Consider the following 18,991-nt stretch of genomic DNA (forward strand, 5'->3'; position numbering starts at 1 on the left):
CTCAGCCATGATAATTTATTTAGATCTATCAGTAAGATAACTCCAGCAGAGTACCGCAGACTTCAGCCGTAAGTACCGCAGACTTCAGCCGTACCGCACAGTCTAATATAGTACCACAGTCTCAGCCATGATAATGTATTTAGATCTATCAGTAAGATAACTCTATCGGAGTACCGCAGACTTCAGCCGTAAGTCTACCATCGGAGTACCACAGACTTCAGCCGTAAGTCTATAGTACCACAGTCTCAGCCATGATAATGTATTTAGATCTATCAGTAAGATGACTCTATCGGAGTACCGCAGACTTCAGCCGTAAGTCTATAAGTACCACAGTCTCAGCCAGATAATGTATTTAGATCTATCAGTAAGGTAACTCCATCGGAGTACCACTGTACTTCATTTCCGTAAGTCTCCACGAGTACCACAGACTTCAGCCGTAAGTCTATAGTACCACAGTCTCAGCCATGATAATGTATTTAGATCTATCAGTAAGATAACTCCAGCGGAGTACCACAGACTTCAGCCGTAAGTCTACCATCGGAGTACCACAGACTTCAGCCGTAAGTCTATAGTACCACAGTCTCAGCCATGATAATGTATTTAGATCTATCAGTAAGATGACTCCATCGGAGTACCGCAGACTTCAGCCGTAAGTCTATAGTACCACAGTCTCAGCCATGATAATGTATTTAGATCTATCAGTAAGATAACTCCAGCGGAGTACCGCAGACTTCAGCCGTAAGTCTACCATCGGAGTACCACAGACTTCAGCCGTAAGTCTATAGTACCACAGTCTGACCCATGATAATGTATTTAGATCTATCAGTAAGATAACTCTATCGGAGTACCGCAGACTTCAGCCGTAAGTCTACCATCGGAGTACCACAGACTTCAGCCGTAAGTCTATAGTACCACAGTCTGACCCATGATTATTTATTTAGATCTATCAGTAATATAAGCCCTAAAGGGACATGAACTTAAGTAAACCCCATTAAAATTGAGTAAGTTTGAATAAAATACATATTAATGATGTGCCACATGTTGCGTAAGATTGGGAAAATATGACAAAATACCGTATTCGACCCAATAAACGCCCAGGGCGTTTAAAAAAATGAAAAGGTGCTAATAAGACGAAGTTATTGCAAACCTTTACAGTTTTTTGTGTATTTTTTAGGTCATCTGACCCCGAAGGGTCAGTCTATGACCTATGATAGTCATCATGTTTCGTCCGTCGTCGTGCGTTAACTTTTTCACATTTTGAACTTCTTCTCAAGTTTGACCAGTGGGATTGAGCTGAAACTTACCTGAAATGATCCTGAGATGGTCCCGACAAAGTGTTGTTATTTTTCGGGTCGATCCAAAATCCAAGATGGCCGCCACAGCTGCCATCTTGAAAACACATTTTGAACTTCTTCTCAAGTTCTACCAGTGCGATTTGGCTGAAACTTACCTGAAATGATCCTGAGATGGTCCTGACAAAGTGTTGTTATTTTTCGGGTTGATCCAAAATCCAAGATGGCCGCCACAGCCGCCATCTTGAAGACACATTTTGAACTTCTTCTCAAGTTCTACCGGTGCAATTTGGCTGAAACTTGCATGAAATGATCCTGACATGGTCCCGACAAAGTGTTGTTATTTTTCACGATGACACGATGAGTGTTGTTATTTTTCGGGTCCATCCGAAATCCAAGATGGCCACCACAGCTGCCATTTTGAAAACACATTTTGAACTTCTTCTCAAGTTCTTCCAGTGCATTTTGGCTGAAACTTGCTTGAAATGATCCTGACATGGTCTGGACAAATTTTTGTTATTTTTCGGGTCAATCCGAAATCCAAGATGGCCGCCACAGCCGCCATCTTGAAAACACATTTTGAACTTCTTCTCAAGATCTACCAGTGCGATTTGGCTGAAACTTGCATGAAATGATACTGACAGGGTCCCGACAAAGTGTTGTTATTTTTCGGGTCGATCCGAAATCCAAGATGGCCGCCACAGCCGCCATCTTGAAAACACATTTTGAACTTCTTCTCAAGTTCTACCTATGTGATTTGGCTGAAACTTGCATGAGATGATCCTGACATGGTTCGCCAAAGTATTGTTACATCTCTGGTTGATCCCAAATTGAAGAAGGCTACTATGACACTATATCTAATTAATTTTCTACATGTTAAGGCCCTTGGGCCTCTGGTTTGAAATAAAATTTATTGAAGGAAATGGAAAATGATCCTGACATGGTCCTGACAAAGTGACACCATATGAAATTAATTTTACTATTGCCAAGGTAGTCAGATGACCATTAAGGCCCTTTGGGCCTCTTGTTTTTTAAATTTCCGGTTGGTATAGATAACCAATTTTTGTATTAAAAACACCAAAAAAACATCTGAAAGTCATATTTAACATACAAAACAACTTATTTTGAGTTCATGTCGCTTTAAGGAAATGTTAGTTTGTTCCCTTTGTTGCAAGATCTATTATCAAATAATGATAACTTCACTTTTACTTCTCTCTGGGGAGACTTTTTGGATCTAGGAAAACATTTTTCAAGTTGTAGGTGTCAGTGAATTTCATTGTTTATATTATGACTTACTGTCTGAATGCCTGAAATTAACTTTTATCACACGCCTTAAGCTCTCAGTACTTTCAGTACTTTGATTACGAATCTAAACCTTTATTTTCCAAACACTACAATCAAGCATGGCAGATTGAAGTTGAAGACATTAAAACATTGAATGGTGTGATTTCTTTTGTAGGAAAAGACCAGCCATCAAAACAATCATCAAGTAAGTGATATTATTGTACTCTCTCAGTGCAATTTTAAGAAGGTAAATCAAAGTACAAATCGGTTAAGTTTGTTAAACACAAAAGAGTTTCTCTATAAATCAGGCTATGTAATTCTATCTTTATCACTCTCAAACAGTATTCTCTAATGAATCCATATTGTTGCTACAAACTTACCATATTGAACATTGATCTCCACAAGTCAGGGAATTGTTGCTTATTGAACAGTGATCTCCACAAGTCATGGATTTGATATTTACAGTGTGTCATTTTTATGTACAGTCAGAGATCTCCTGCCATAGTCGCCATTTTGCCGTCCCCTAAAGAGGAGGCCAACTGGCTGTTTAGACGGAGAGGAGCCCTATCACCTAAGTCAGTATATCAGAAATCCCATATAACGGGGTTTTGGACACTCGCTAATTTTACCATTTGTATCCGTAAATAGGAAATTTGACATTGATCAACACTGACCACTCTGTCACCAAATTACAGTAAAACCCCTCTAACTCGAACCCGGATTCCTCGAATACCCCTTATTCGTCGAACTGGTCATACGGTCCCGACCGTGTCCCTATATAATCTATGTAACAAAACCCGGATAGCTCGAATAGCTATTCCTCGAATACCCCTTATTCCTCGAACAGAAATATATCCCCGTTTCAGCAAATACATAGTATCTACCCATGTATTCGTCGAACAGGTGTTCGGCCCTTGATATTTTTTTACCTGTGTCACACCTGACTGCACTGACCGTCACGGATAATAGCTCACGACCTGTGCTTATACAGGTGTCGTATGAAGCCTTTCGGTAATTAAGGGATTAACGGTGTCAGTATTACCTACGTACACGATCGCCAGTCGTTGTTTGATGCAAACTTTATTTAAGAAAAGGCATTAAATAATCGATGTCTCTCTCGTAATCGCTTAAATACGAAAATACGGAAGATGTTGATTCGTGTTAATAGAAAGTACGCATTGTGAAATAACAAAAGAGTCGGAAGAAATCGCTGACGTCCGACTCCTATATAAGTTCAATTTTTTTTAATTCAGTGTTGTTGGTTTTTTTCAAAAGATATAAACGATACCAAAATTTGATAGTGCTAAGTACAAATCACATTGACCCATGTTCGTTTTTATCAGTGTGTTCCGTATCTTTTCCCGCATATTGTATTTTCGTAACTTTCCTCGTGAACACGTGTAACCTAACGCTTTTACAAGGTAGACATAGGTATCGTTGTTTGTTCGTAACTATGCTGGTTAATAACTTTATAGTGTGTATTTATTTTGTAAATGTGTTAAATGATTTTTGATAATTAAATCATCGAAATTGTACACATTGTCTGTTTGAACCAGTATGGTATTTTGTACCACGTTTGACGATCGTTTACATTTGATTTACTTTGCCGTCAGTATTTTCAAACCCTCATTTTATGTAATACATATTTTTTTCAACTTCATATTGCTATCAAAAAACACTTTCATAAAAAATCCAAAATGCTGAAATTAGGGTAATTAAAATGTAATTGCAATGCATTGTTTGTCGTAGAGAAACCAGACATTTTGACTGTCAACGATCGATCATGACCAACCTCGGATGAGTCGAATACCCTGTATTCTTCGAATTATTGATCTTGTCCCCTGCTGTTCGAGTTATAGGGGTTTTACTGTATGTAAAACAACACAAAAAGTAAATAATTCTTCCTTTCAATATGCCTGATGATCAGATCTACATATATATATAAATGTTTATTGTCTGATGATCAGATCTACATATATATGTAAATGTTTATTGCCTGATGATCAGATCTACATATATATGTAAATGTTTATTGTCTGATGATCAGATCTACATATATATGTAAATGTTTAATGTCTGATGATCAGATCTACATATATATGTAAATGTTTATTGCCTGATGATCAGATCTACATATATATGTAAATGTTTATTGCCTGATGATCAGATCTACATATATATGTAAATGTTTATTGTCTGATGATCAGATCTACATATATATGTAAATGTTTAATGTCTGATGATCAGATCTACATATATATGTAAATGTTTATTGCCTGATGATCAGATCTACATATATATGTAAATGTTTATTGCCTGATGATCAGATCTACATATATATGTAAATGTTTATTGTCTGATGATCAGATCTACATATATATGTAAATGTTTATTGTCTGATGATCAGATCTACATATATATGTAAATGTTTATTGTCTGATGATCAGATCTACATATATATGTAAATGTTTATTGTCTGATGATCAGATCTACATATATATGTAAATGTTTATTGTCTGATGATCAGATCTACATATATATGTAAATGTTTATTGTCTGATGATCAGATCTACATATATATGTAAATGTTTATTGTCTGATGATCAGATCTACATATATATGTAAATGTTTATTGTCTGATGATCAGATCTACATATATATGTAAATGTTTATTGTCTGATGATCAGATCTACATATATATGTCTGATGATCAGATCTACATATATATGTAAATGTTTATTGTCTGATGATTAGATCTACATATATATGTAAATGTTTATTGTCTGATGATCAGATATACATATATATGTATATGTTTATTAGGTAAACTTCAAGTGAATAGTCGGGCAAAGAAAACCAGTCTAAATGCGTTCATTGGCCTTCCAAAAGTTCTCACATATTAATACAACGGTCAAGTTCTGCTTAATTTCCCAGTTCTGATCATTTAAGTAAAGAATAGTTGAAAGCATCGAAAGCGAGGCTGTGTGGAAATGTAACCAAGGACATAGTGAGCCGGGAGGACGTTTTAGAATTTCCATACTTTAGATTAATTTCTTCGTACGCAGACAGATTTTGACAAGAGTTTTATTTTTCCATTTCATAAGAAATTATACTGGATACATTCACACCATTTTTACCGACTTTAGCCATCCTTGCCCGACTGTTCACTTTAAACTGTCAAATTCTCTTTGAACAAAAAAGCAAAAATTAGACTCTGACATTAAAATGGAAATAATTGCAATTTTTTTTGTCATACTGCCTAATTATTTTATAAAGATTGTCCTAGGTTAAGATTAATTTGATAGTAGATCTGTAGTAATTCCTGTGATAAATTTGGTTTTTTACTGTTATTGATACATCATCCTTACTTTGTTGTAGCTCCTTGGCTAAGATGGGTCGCGAGCCTGACACGGAGGAAGCTGAGGAGGAGGACGGCCAATTGTTGGAAGATGAATTCTTCTTAGACAAAAAAACTTTCAAGTAAGAACTCTTATCATAGCATTATTTAATGACATTAATTACTGTGATGCTGATAATTAAATACTGGAGAGTTATATACAAGTATCACATCAAAAAGATAAGTTGTATGATAAATGTGATGATGTACAAAATGTGTTTTTAAAGTAAAGTGAGATTCCATTAGATTGTGGTAATAAGATTGTTATTGAATTGTTTCTTTTGGTTTATCAGATTGTGAGAATGTATTTTTTGGTTTATCAGATTGTGAGAATGTATCTTTTGATTTATCAGATTGTGAGAATGTATTTTTTGGTTTATCAGATTGTGAGAATGTATCTTTTGGTTTATCAGATTGTGAAAATGTATCTTTTGGTTTATCAGATTGTGAGAATGTATCTTTTGGTTTATCAGATAGTGAGAATGTATCTTTTGGTTTATCAGATTGTGAAAATGTATCTTTTGATTTATCAGATTGTGAGAATGTATTTTTTGGTTTATCAGATTGTGAGAATGTATCTTTTGATTTATCAGATTGTGAGAATGTATTTTTTGGTTTATCAGATTGTGAGAATGTATCTTTTGATTTATCAGATTGTGAGAATGTATCTTTTGGTTTATCAGATTGTGAAAATGTATCTTTTGATTTATCAGATTGTGAAAATGTATCTTTTGGTTTATCAGATTGTGAAAATGTATCTTTTGATTTATCAGATTGTGAGAATGTATTTTTTGGTTTATCAGATTGTGAGAATGTATCTTTTGATTTATCAGATTGTGAGAATGTATTTTTTGGTTTATCAGATTGTGAGAATGTATTTTTTGGTTTATCAGATTGTGAAAATGTATCTTTTGGTTTATCAGATTGTGAGAATGTATCTTTTGGTTTATCAGATAGTGAGAATGTATCTTTTGGTTTATCAGATTGTGAGAATATATCTTTTGGTTTATATTTAAAAGCTTAAATCCCTGCTGATATTTTACAGAATTGGAATCATTGGTGAAGCACTGAACCTGTTTAATGAGAAGACTCTAACCCCCTTAGGGGCAAACGATGAGGAGGAGGGGGAGGAAGCAGAAGAGGGGAAGAAACAGTGAGTACAATACTTCAGGCAGTTTCCTAAATGTTTACATATTAATGTATATCATTATTATGTGATCACCCGGGTGATTGGGTGGTGTAGTGGTTAAGCCACTCGCCTTTCACCTAGCCAGCCATGGTTCGATCCCCGGCACAGACGTGAAAAGGTTAGGGGTCACCTGCCCAATCACGTGGGTTTTCTTCGGACACTCCGGTTTCCTTCCACACTAAGATCCCTCGCACGCTTACATCAGAGTCATCGAGAGTGATTTATATAAGTTGTATAACTTGTTTCATAATCAATGTAAAATAAATAAAGTTTAATTATATCATGTGTCAAGTCAAACTGTAAACAGTAGTTTTTGAGGTAGCAATTGGTTTTTTTCTGAAGGCAATAGTGGCAACAATGTCAATGCTACATTTGATTGTGACAAAGTCTAAGAGCTAAGCCACCTCTGATATATAGAAATGGGAGTACCTGGGTAATACCATACCATTTAACATAGCAATTTAATCAATTTTCAGCAATATCTGGCTTTAATAGAAAAATCTGCACTGGGTATTAAGTCCTTTTCTATAACAGACTTGTATTTCTTGGCTCAGAGAAATTGAACATTTTTACGTTGAGGTCAGTTCAGTCAAAAGCCACAAAAGAACATATGAAATTATTTGGAAAGATCACTTTTATTTCGCCTTCAGTATCAATTACTAAATTGGTTGACAATTAGGAGCAGAGAACATATTACATTGTAATTCAATACCAGTTATATTTTTTGTATTTTCTACCTTGTAGAGCCCCTCCGGAGGAAGGAACACCTATTACATTGTAATGGTTTATAATTTTATATGTATTTTCTACATTGTAGAGCCCCTCCGGAGGAAGGAACACCTATTACATTGTAATGGTTTATAATTTTATATGTACTTTCTACCTTGTAGAGCCCCTCCGGAGGAAGGAACACCTATTACATTGTAATGGTTTATAATTTTATATGTACTTTCTACCTTGTAGAGCCCCTCCGGAGGAAGGAACACCTATTACATTGTAATGGTTTATAATTTTATATGTACTTTCTACCTTGTAGAGCCCCTCCGGAGGAAGGAACACCTATTACATTGTAATGGTTTATAATTTTATATGTACTTTCTACCTTGTAGAGCCCTTCCGGAGGAAGGAACACCTATTACATTGTAATGGTTTATAATTTTATATGTACTTTCTACCTTGTAGAGCCTCTCCGGAGGAAGGAACACATATTACATTGTAATGGTTTATAATATTATATGTACTTTATACCTTGTAGAGCCCCTCTGGAGGAAGGAACACCTATTACATTGTAATGGTTTATAATTTTATATGTATTTTCTACCTTGTAGAGCCCCTCCGGAGGAAGGAACACATATTACATTGTAATGGTTTAAACTATTATATGTACTTTCTACCTTGTAGAGCCCCTCCGGAGGAAGGAACACCTATTACATTGTAATGGTTTATAATTTTATATGTATTTTCTACCTTGTAGAGCCCCTCCGGAGGAAGGAACACCTATAACATTGTAATGGTTTATAATTTTATATGTATTTTCTACCTTGTAGAGCCCCTCCAGAGGAAGGAACACCTATTACATTGTAATGGTTTATAATTTTATATGTATTTTCTACCTTGTAGAGCCCCTCCAGAGGAAGGAACACCTATTATATTGTAATGGTTTATATTTTTATTAGGTCATCTGACACGAAGGGTCAGGATGACCTATAGTCATTGTGATTTGTCCGTCGTCGTCGGCCATCCGCCGTTCCGCTGTCCGCCGTCCGTCGTGCGTAAACTTTTTCCTTTAAAACGCTACTCCTCCTTAACTGCTAGGCGGATGTCTCATCCATATTTGGTGTGAAACATTATTGGGGAAGCAAAATCATATTTTATATAAATGAGCTTGGTCCGACCCCTAGGGGTTGAGGGGTGGGACCCCAAAAGGGCAAATTTTCTTATTTTAAGCTTTAAAATCCTACTCCTCCTTCATCCTTGGATGGATTTCATCCATATTTGGTGTGAAACATTATTGGGGAGGGACAATCATATTTTATATAAATGAGCTTGGTACGACCCCTAGGGGCTGAGGGGTGGGGCCCCAAAAGGGCAAATTTTCTTAATTTTTAGCTTTAAAAACTTACTCCTCCTTCATCCTTAGATGGATTTCATCCATATTTGGTGTGAAACATTATTGGGGAGGGACAATCATATTTTATATAAATGAGCTTGGTACGATCCCTAGGGGCTGAAGGGTGGGGCCCCAAAAGGGCAAATTTTTTTAATTTTAGCTTTAAAAACTTACTCCTCCTTCATCCTTAGATGGATTTCATCCATATTTGGTGTGAAACATCATTGGGGACGGGCAACCATATTTTTATAAATGAGCTTGGTACGACCCCTAGGGGCTGAGGGGTGGGGCCCCAAAAGGGCAAATTTTCTTAATTTTAGCTTTAAAAACTTACTCCTCCTTCATCCTTGGATGGATTTCATCCATATTTGGTGTGAAACATCATTGGGGACGGACAATCATATTTTATATAAATTAGCGTGGTCCAACCCCTAGGGGCTGAGGGGTGGGGCCCAAAAGGGCAAATTTTCTTAATTTTAGCTTTTAAAACCTACTCCTCCTTCATCCTTGGATGGATTTCATCCATATTTGGTGTGAAACATTATTGGGGACGGACAATCATATTATATATAAATGAGCGTGGTCCAACCCCTAGGGGCTGAGGAGTATGGGCCCCCGAAAGGGCAAATTTTCTTAATTTTAGCTTTAAAATCCTACTCCTCCTTCATCCTTGGATGGATTTCATCTATATTTAGTGTAAAACATTATTGGGGAAGGATAATCATATTTGAAGTAAATGAGCGTGATCCAACCCCTAGGGGCTGAGGGGTGGGGCCCCAAATGTGCAAATTTTCTTAATTTTAGCTTTAAAATCCAACTCCTCCTTCATCCTTGGATGGATTTCATCCATATTTGATGTGAAACATCATTGGGGACGGACAATCATATTTTATATAAACGAGCCTGGTCCAACCCCTCGGGGCTGAGAGGTGGGGCCCCAAATGGGGAAATTTTCTTAATTTTAGCTTTAAAATCCTTCTCCTCCTTCATCCTTGGATGGATTTCATCCATATTTGGTGTGAAACATTATTGGGGAAGGACAATTATATTATAAATGAGCCTGGTCCGACCCCTAGGGGCTGAGGGGTGGGGCCCCAAATGGGTAAATTTTCTTAATTTTAGCTTTAAAATCCTACTCCTCCATTATCCTTAGATGAATTTTATCCATATTTGGTGTGAAACATCATTGGGGAAAGGATAATTATATTTTATATAAATGAGTCTGGTCTGAACCCTAGGAACTGAGGGGTGGGGCCCCAAAAGGGCAAATTTTCTTAATTTTAGCTGGCCCACTTCCTGTTTTAAGGTTTCAGTCTCCGATCTCAATGAAAATTGGTCTATAGGGGATTTAATTGATGCCGAACAACATGCAAACATATTCGTAAAGATTTTGGTATTCCAAGATGGCCGTTGGCTCACTTCCTGTTTTAAGGTTTCAGTCTCCGATCTCAATGAAAATTGGTCTATAGGGGTTTTAATTGACGCCGAACAACATGCAAACATTTTCGTAAAGATTTTGGTAGTCCAAGATGGCCGCTGGCCCACATCCTGTTTTAAGGTTTCAGTCTCCGATCTCGATGAAAATTGGTCTATAGGGGTTTTAATTGATGCCGAACAACATGCAAACATTTTTGTAAAGATTTTGGTATTCCAAGATGGCCGTTGTGCCACTTCCTGTTTTAAGGTTTCAGTCTCCGATCTCAATGAAAATTGGTCTATAGTGGTTTTAATTCATTCAGAAGGGGGAACTTTAGGTAAGGACAATCATATTTTATAAAGGACCGAGGTAAGACCCATGGGGATAGTATGACCGCGGTCCAAAATAGCTTTGCTGAAATTTTGCTTTAAAATCTGACTCCTCATATTAATCCTTGAATTGGTTTCGACCATATTTGGATGAAGGGCTACCAAGTTTGTTCAACAAATGACATTTACCTTTTTCAGAAACTTACATATTCAACTAAGGAGTTCCTTGTATTGTTTATATTAATCGTTAACCAATACTTTATACTGTGACTTTGTTGTTTTGTGCCATGAGTCAGATGACTGTTAAGGCCCATGGGCCTCTTGTATGTACTTTCTACCTTGTAGAGCCCCTCTGGAGGACAGAACACCTATTACATTGTAATAGTTTATAATTTTATATGTACTTTCAACCTTGTAGAGCCCCTTCGGAGGACGGAACACCTATTACATTGTAATGGTTTATAATTTTATATGTACTTTCTACCTTGTAGAGCCCCTCCGGAGGAAGGAACACACAAGGATAAAACTCCACCTCCAGGTATGGACAATATTTCATTTGATATCTCAATAAAAGTATAAATTTGAATCATGGAAATACAGTTTGACCCCTCTAACTCAAACAGTAGAGGACCAGATCAACAGTTTGAGGAATACATTAAAACCCCTCTAACTCAAACAGTAGAGGACCAGATCAACAGTTCGAGGAATACATTAAAACCCCTCTTACTCAAACAGTAGAGGACCAGATCAACAGTTTGAGGAATACATTAAAACCCCTCTAACTCAAACAGTAGAGGACCAGATCAACAGTTTGAGGAATACATTAAAACCCCCATAACTCAACAGCAGGGGACCAGATCAACAGTTTGAGGAATACATTAAAACCCCTTTAACTCAAACAGTAGAGGACCAGATCAACAGTTTGAGGAATACATTAAAACCCCTCTAACTCAAACAGTAGAGAACCAGATCAACAGTTTGAGGAATACATTAAAACCCCTCTTACTCAAACAGTAGAGAACCAGATCAACAGTTTGAGGAATACATTAAAACCCCTCTAACTCAAACAGTAGAGGACCAGATCAACAGTTTGAGGAATACATTAAAACCCCTCTAATCAAACAGTAGAGAACCAGATCAACAGTTTGAGGAATACATTAAAACCCCCATAACTCAAACAGTAGAGGACCAGATCAATAGTTCTAGGAATACAGTAAAACCCCCATAACTCAACAGCAGGGGAGCAGATCAATAGTTCTAGGAATACAGTAAAACCCCCATAACTCAAACAGTAGGGGACCAGATCAATAGTTCTAGGAATACAGTAAAACCCCAATAACTCAAACAGTAGGGGACCAGATCAATAGTTCTAGGAATACATTAAAACCCCCATAACTCAAACAGCAGGGGACCAGATCAATAGTTCTAGGAATACAGTAAAACCCCCATAACTCAAACAGCAGGGCACCAGATCAACAGTTTGAGGAATACATTAAAACCCCTCTAACTCAAACAGTAGAGGACCAGATCAATAGTTCTAGGAATACAGTAAAACCCCCATAACTCAACAGCAGGGGACCAGATCAACAGTTTGAGGAATACATTAAAACCCCTCTAACTCAAACAGTAGAGGACCAGATCAACAGTTTGAGGAATACATTAAAACCCCTCTAACTCAAACAGTAGAGGACCAGATCAACAGTTTGAGGAACACATTAAAACCTGTCTTACTTGAACAGTTGTTGCAGATCTTTAAGCAATACATGTCAATATGTTACGATTGATACTTTTAATTTTCTTGGGTTATTTTCCTCAATATAGTATGAAATTATACTCCCTGTTTTATTTGTGTCTTCCAGATGAATAGTAAGTAGTTTGACTCTGTGTGATAGGAAGTGTGAAGTCATTAGCTGTCATGTGGTCTACACAATCAATATCTAAACACTTTTTAAAAACTCTGCATGTATTTTGGAAATCCCTTCATTTCTTTATATACCAGAAAATGTTGTGAGAAGACCGCTGATAAGGGTTCTGACAGACTAACATGCTTCCTGAGATTTCTGTTCCAACGCAATCTAGTCATAGACTAGAATAAGCAGTGTGTCCAGCTTATTGACCAAGAGATAAAATTAATAGCAGATACGACCAGCTTATTTACTGACAAGATCATTTTAAGACTAGAATCTGTAATGTGAGATCAGCTTATTTATATTAATACTCAAGTTAATATTGTGGGGACAAGATCAGCTTATTTACATTAATACTCAAGTTAATATTGTGGGGACAAGATCAGCTTATTTATATTAATACTCAAGTTAATGTTGTGGGGATAAAAATAGCTTATTTACATTAATACTCAAGTTAATGATGTGGGGACAAGAACAGCTTATTTACATGAATACTCAGGTTAATGTTGTGGGGACAAGAACAGCTTATTTACATTAATACTCAAGTTAATGTTGTGGGGACAAGAACAGCTTATTTACATTAATACTCAAGTTAATGTTGTGGGGACAAGATCAGCTTATTTATATTAATGCTCAAGTTAATGTTGTGGGGACAAGATCAGCTTATTTACATTAATACTCAAGTTAATGATGTGGGGACAAGATCCGGTTATTTACGTTAATACTCAAGTTAATGTTGTGGGGACAAGATCAGCTTATTTACATTAATACTCAAGTTAATGTTGTGGGGACAAGATCAGCTTATTTATATTAATACTCAAGTTAATGTTGTGGGGACAAGAACAGCTTATTTACGTTAATACTCAGGTTAATGTTGTGGGGACAAGATCAGCTTATTTACGATAATACTCAGGTAAATGTTGTGTGGACAAGATCACCTTATTTACATTAATACTCAAGTTAATGTTGTGGGGACAAGATCAGCTTATTTATATTAATACTCAAGTTAATGTTGTGGGGACAAGATCAGCTTATTTATATTAATACTCAAGTTAATGTTGTGGGGACAAGAACAGCTTATTTACATTAATACTCAGGTTAATGTTGTGGGGACAAGAACAGCTTATTTACATTAATACTCAGGTTAATGTTGTGGGGACAATATCAGCTTATTTACGTTAATACTCAAGTTAATGTTGTGGGGACAAGAACAGCTTATTTATGTAATACTCAAGTTAATGTTGTGGGGACAAGATCAGCTTATTTATGTAATACTCAAGTTAATGTTGTGGGGACAAGATCAGCTTATTTACATTAATACTCAAGTTAATGTTGTGGGGACAAGAACAGCTTATTTATGTAATACTCAGGTTAATGTTGTGGGGACAATATCAGCTTATTTATGTAATACTCAGGTTAATGTTGTGGGAACAAGATCAGCTTATTTACGTTAATACTCAGGTTAATATTGTGGGGACAAGATCAGCTTATTTATATTAATACTCAAGTTTATGATGTGGGGACAAAAATAGCGTATTTACATTAATACTCAAGTTAATGTTGTGGGGACAAGAACAGCTTATTTACATTAATACTCAGGTTAATGTTGTGGGGACAAGAAGAGCTTATTTATGTAATACTCAAGTTAATGTTGTGGGGACAAGATCAGCTTATTTACGTTAATACTCAGGTTAATGTTGTGGGGACAAGATCAGCTTATTTATATTAATACTCAAGTTAATGTTGTGGGGACAAAAACAGCTTATTTACATTAATACTCAGGTTAATGTTGTGGGGACAAGATCAGCTTATTTATATTAATGCTCAAGTTAATGTTGTGGGGACAAGATCAGCTTATTTACGTTAATACTCAAGTTAATGTTGTGGGGACAAGATCAGCTTATTTATATTAATACTCAAGTTAATGTTGTGGGGGACAAGAACAGCTTATTTATGTAATACTCAAGTTAATGTTGTGGGGACAAGATCAGCTTATTTACATTAATACTCAAGTTAATGTTGTGGGGACAATATCAGCTTATTTACGTTAATACTCAAGTTAATGCTGTGGGGACAAGATCAGCTTATTTACATTAATACTCAAGTTAATGTTGTGGGGACAAGATCAGCTTATTTATGTAATACTCAAGTTAATGTTGTGGGGAAAAGATCCGGTTATTTACGTTAATACTCAGGTTAATGTTGTGGGGACAAGATCCGGTTATTTACGTTAATACTCAGGTTAATGTTGTGGGGACAAGAACAGCTTATTTATGTAATACTCAAGTTAATGTTGTGGGATCAAGATCAGCTTATTTACATTAATACTCAAGTAAATGCTGTGGGGACAATATCAGCTTATTTATGTAATACTCAGGTTAATGTTGTGGGGACAAGATCAGCTTATTTATGTAATACTCAAGTTAATGTTGTGGGGACAAGATCAGCTTATTTATATTAATACTTAGGTTAATGATGTGGGGACAAGAACAGCTTATTTACATTAATACTCAGGTTAATATTGTGGGGACAAGATCAGCTTATTTACATTAATACTCAGGTTAATGTTGTGGGGACAAGATCAGCTTATTTATATTAATACTCAGGTTAATGATGTGGGGACAAGATCAGCTTATTTACATTAATACTCAGGTTAATGTTGTGGGGACAAGATCAGCTTATTTATATTAATACTCAAGTTAATGTTGTGGGGACAAGATCAGCTTATTTATATTAATACTCAAGTTAATGTTGTGGGGACAATATCATCTTATTTACATTAATACTCAAGTTTATGATGTGGGGACAAGATCAGCTTATTTACGTTAATACTCAAGTTAATGTTGTGGGGACAAGATCAGCTTATTTATATTAATACTCAAGTTAATGATGTGGGAACAAGATCAGCATATTTACGTTAATACTCAGGTTAATGTTGTGGGGACAAGATCAGCTTATTTATATTAATACTCAAGTTAATGTTGTGGGGACAAGAACAGCTTATTTACGTTAATACTCAAGTTAATGTTGTGGGGACAAGATCAGCTTATTTACGTTAATACTCAGGTTATTGTTGTGGGGACAAGATCAGCTTATTTATGTAATACTCAAGTTAATGTTGTGGGGACAAGATCAGCTTATTTATGTAATACTCAAGTTAATGTTGTGGGGACAAGATCAGCTTATTTACGTTAATACTCAGGTTAATGTTGTGGGGACAAGATCAGCTTATTTATGTAATACTCAGGTTAATGTTGTGGGGACAAGATCAGCTTATTTATGTAATACTCAAGTTAATGTTGTGGGGACAAGATCAGCTTATTTATGTAATACTCAAGTTAATGTTGTGGGGACAAGATCAGCTTATTTACGTTAATACTCAAGTTAATGTTGTGGGGACAAGAACAGCTTATTTATATTAATACTCAAGTTAATGTTGTGGGGACAAGATCAGCTTATTTACATTAAAACTCAGGTTAATGTTGTGGGGACAAGATCAGCTTATTTATATTAATACTCAAGTTAATGTTGTGGGGACAAGAACAGCTTATTTACATTAATACTCAGGTTAATGTTGTGGGGACAAGAACAGCTTATTTACATTAATACTCAAGTTAATGTTGTGGGGACAAGAACAGCTTATTTATATTAATACTCAAGTTAATGTTGTGGGGACAAGATCAGCTTATTTATATTAATATTCAAGTTAATGATGTGGGGACAAGAACAGCTTATTTACATTAATACTCAGGTTAATGTTGTGGGGACAAGATCAGCTTATTTACATTAATACTCAAGTTAATGTTGTGGGGACAAGATCAGCTTATTTACGTTAATACTCAGGTTAATGTTGTGGAGACAATATCAGCTTATTTATGTAATACTCAAGTTAATGTTGTGGGGACAAAAATAGCTTATTTACATTAATACTCAAGTTAATGTTGTGGGGACAAGATCAGCTTATTTATGTAATACTCAAGTTAATGTTGTGGGGACAAGATCAGCTTATTTATATTAATACTCAAGTTAATGTTGTGGGGACAAGAACAGCTTATTTACATTAATACTCAAGTTAATGTTGTGGGGACAAGATCAGCTTATTTATATTAATACTCAAGTTAATGATGTGGGGACAATATCAGCTTATTTATATTAATACTCAAGTTAATGTTGTGGGGACAAGATCAGCTTATTTATGTAATACTCAAGTTAATGTTGTGGGGACAAGATCAGCTTATTTATGTAATACTCAAGTTAATGTTGTGGGGACAAAAATAGCTGATTTACATTAATACTCAAGTTAATGTTGTGGGGACAAGATCAGCTTATTTATGTAATACTCAAGTTAATGTTGTGGGGAAAAGATCCGGTTATTTATGTAATACTCAAGTTAATGTTGTGGGGACAAGATCAGCTTATTTACATTAATACTCAGGTTAATGTTGTGGGGACAAGATCAGCTTATTTATGTAATACTCAAGTTAATGTTGTGGGGACAAGATCAGCTTATTTATGTAATACTCAAGTTAATGTTGTGGGGACAAGAACAGCTTATTTATATTAATACTCAAGTTAATGTTGTGGGGACAAGAACAGCTTATTTATGTAATACTCAAGTTAATGTTGTGGGGACAAGATCAGCTTATTTATGTAATACTCAAGTTAATGTTGTGGGGACAAGAACAGCTTATTTATGTAATACTCAAGTTAATGTTGTGGGGACAAGATCAGCTTATTTATGTAATACTCAAGTTAATGTTGTGGGGACAAGATCAGCTTATTTATATTAATACTCAAGTTAATGTTGTGGGGACAAAAATAGCTTATTTACATTAATACTCAAGTTAATGTTGTGGGGACAAGATCAGCTTATTTATGTAATACTCAAGTTAATGTTGTGGGGACAAGATCAGCTTATTTATATGAATACTCAAGTTAATGTTGTGGGGACAAGATCAGCTTATTTACGTTAATAGTTAGGTTACTATTGTGAAGAAAGCTGTTTTGCTGAATGTTGCTGAGCTGTCACCTAACGATGCATGGCGTTGAACTCAAAAACAATTTGATTTGCTTGTGTTAAACATAAAGCCTGATATTTTAAGTGTGTTAAAAAGTGTGTAGATTAATCATGATCAATGTAAACAACCAACATTTCTTAAAAAATGAGGAGCATGCAGATTTGATTAGTTGTGTAGAGATTGCACCTGTTAACCTGGCCCAGATTTCTTGAAACAAAAGTGCAGACTTAATCAAAACTTTAGTTTTTCTACTTATGTAACTTATATTACATTTATAACTTATGTTTGTTTCGAGAAATCGAGCCTTGATCTTTTGATTTGAATTTGATTTCTATTTTCAGTAAAAGAGACAGATTATTATGATAACTTCTTAATTAAAAAAAGTAGTCAGGACTGGAAAAAAAAGGGGGGAGGTCAGAAAAACAATGATTGAGTCGCCACAGTATTATGGTATCTGTGTGATGTTTTGTAGAACAAAGATTGAGTCGCCAGCAGACGGCCATATCCACTGGAACAACTGATGCTGCATTTGTTGATGAAGAGGATTGAACTTGTAACACCTTAGGAGGCTTGACGTTATTAGCTTTAAACGTACCATTAGATAATGAGAGATTGAATGGCGAGTGGTGATGTATAAAGTGTCTCCATTAGATAATGAGAGATTGAATGGCGAGTGGTGATGTATAAAGTGTCTCCATTAGATAATGAGAGATTGAATGGCGAGTGGTGATGTATAAAGTGTCTCCATTAGATAATGAGAGATTGAATGGCGAGTGGTGATGTATAAAGTGTCTCCATTAGATAATGAGAGATTGAATGGCGAGTGGTGATGTATAAAGTGTCTCCATTAGATAATGAGAGATTGAATGGCGAGTGGTGATGTATAAAGTGTCTCCATTAGATAATGAGAGATTGAATGGCGAGTGGTGATGTATAAAGTGTCTCCATTAGATAATGAGAGATTGAATGGCGAGTGGTGATGTATAAAGTGTCTCCATTAGATAATGAGAGATTGAATGGCGAGTGGTGATGTACAAAGTGTCTCCAT

The 18,991-nt window shown here is 35.7% G+C and overlaps 1 protein-coding gene across 5 annotated transcripts in view; it reads left to right on the top strand.

The window, feature by feature from the left end:
* LOC138319422 (protein phosphatase 1 regulatory subunit 36-like) overlaps positions 1 to 18,534 on the top strand; it is a 54,504-nt gene extending 35,970 nt beyond the window's left edge. For 2 of the 5 annotated variants that reach the window (XM_069262566.1, XM_069262570.1), the window contains 6 exons: positions 2,752 to 2,781; positions 3,062 to 3,151; positions 5,955 to 6,056; positions 7,019 to 7,126; positions 11,510 to 11,556; positions 18,416 to 18,534. In XM_069262566.1, coding sequence (XP_069118667.1) covers positions 2,752 to 2,781; positions 3,062 to 3,151; positions 5,955 to 6,056; positions 7,019 to 7,126; positions 11,510 to 11,556; positions 18,416 to 18,492 — 454 coding nt within the window. In that variant the 3' untranslated portion in view covers positions 18,493 to 18,534. Of the gene's footprint in view, positions 1 to 2,751; positions 2,782 to 3,061; positions 3,152 to 5,954; positions 6,057 to 7,018; positions 7,127 to 7,906; positions 7,930 to 8,490; positions 8,514 to 8,782; positions 8,806 to 11,509; positions 11,557 to 18,415 lie in introns of all 5 variants that reach the window. The other 3 variants (XM_069262567.1, XM_069262568.1, XM_069262569.1) reach the window with 3 other exon arrangements.
* Positions 18,535 to 18,991: the final 457 nt, after the last annotated feature.

The sequence above is a fragment of the Argopecten irradians genome, chromosome 3, assembly GCF_041381155.1.
Source record: "Argopecten irradians isolate NY chromosome 3, Ai_NY, whole genome shotgun sequence".
Lineage (NCBI taxonomy): Eukaryota > Metazoa > Mollusca > Bivalvia > Pectinida > Pectinidae > Argopecten > Argopecten irradians.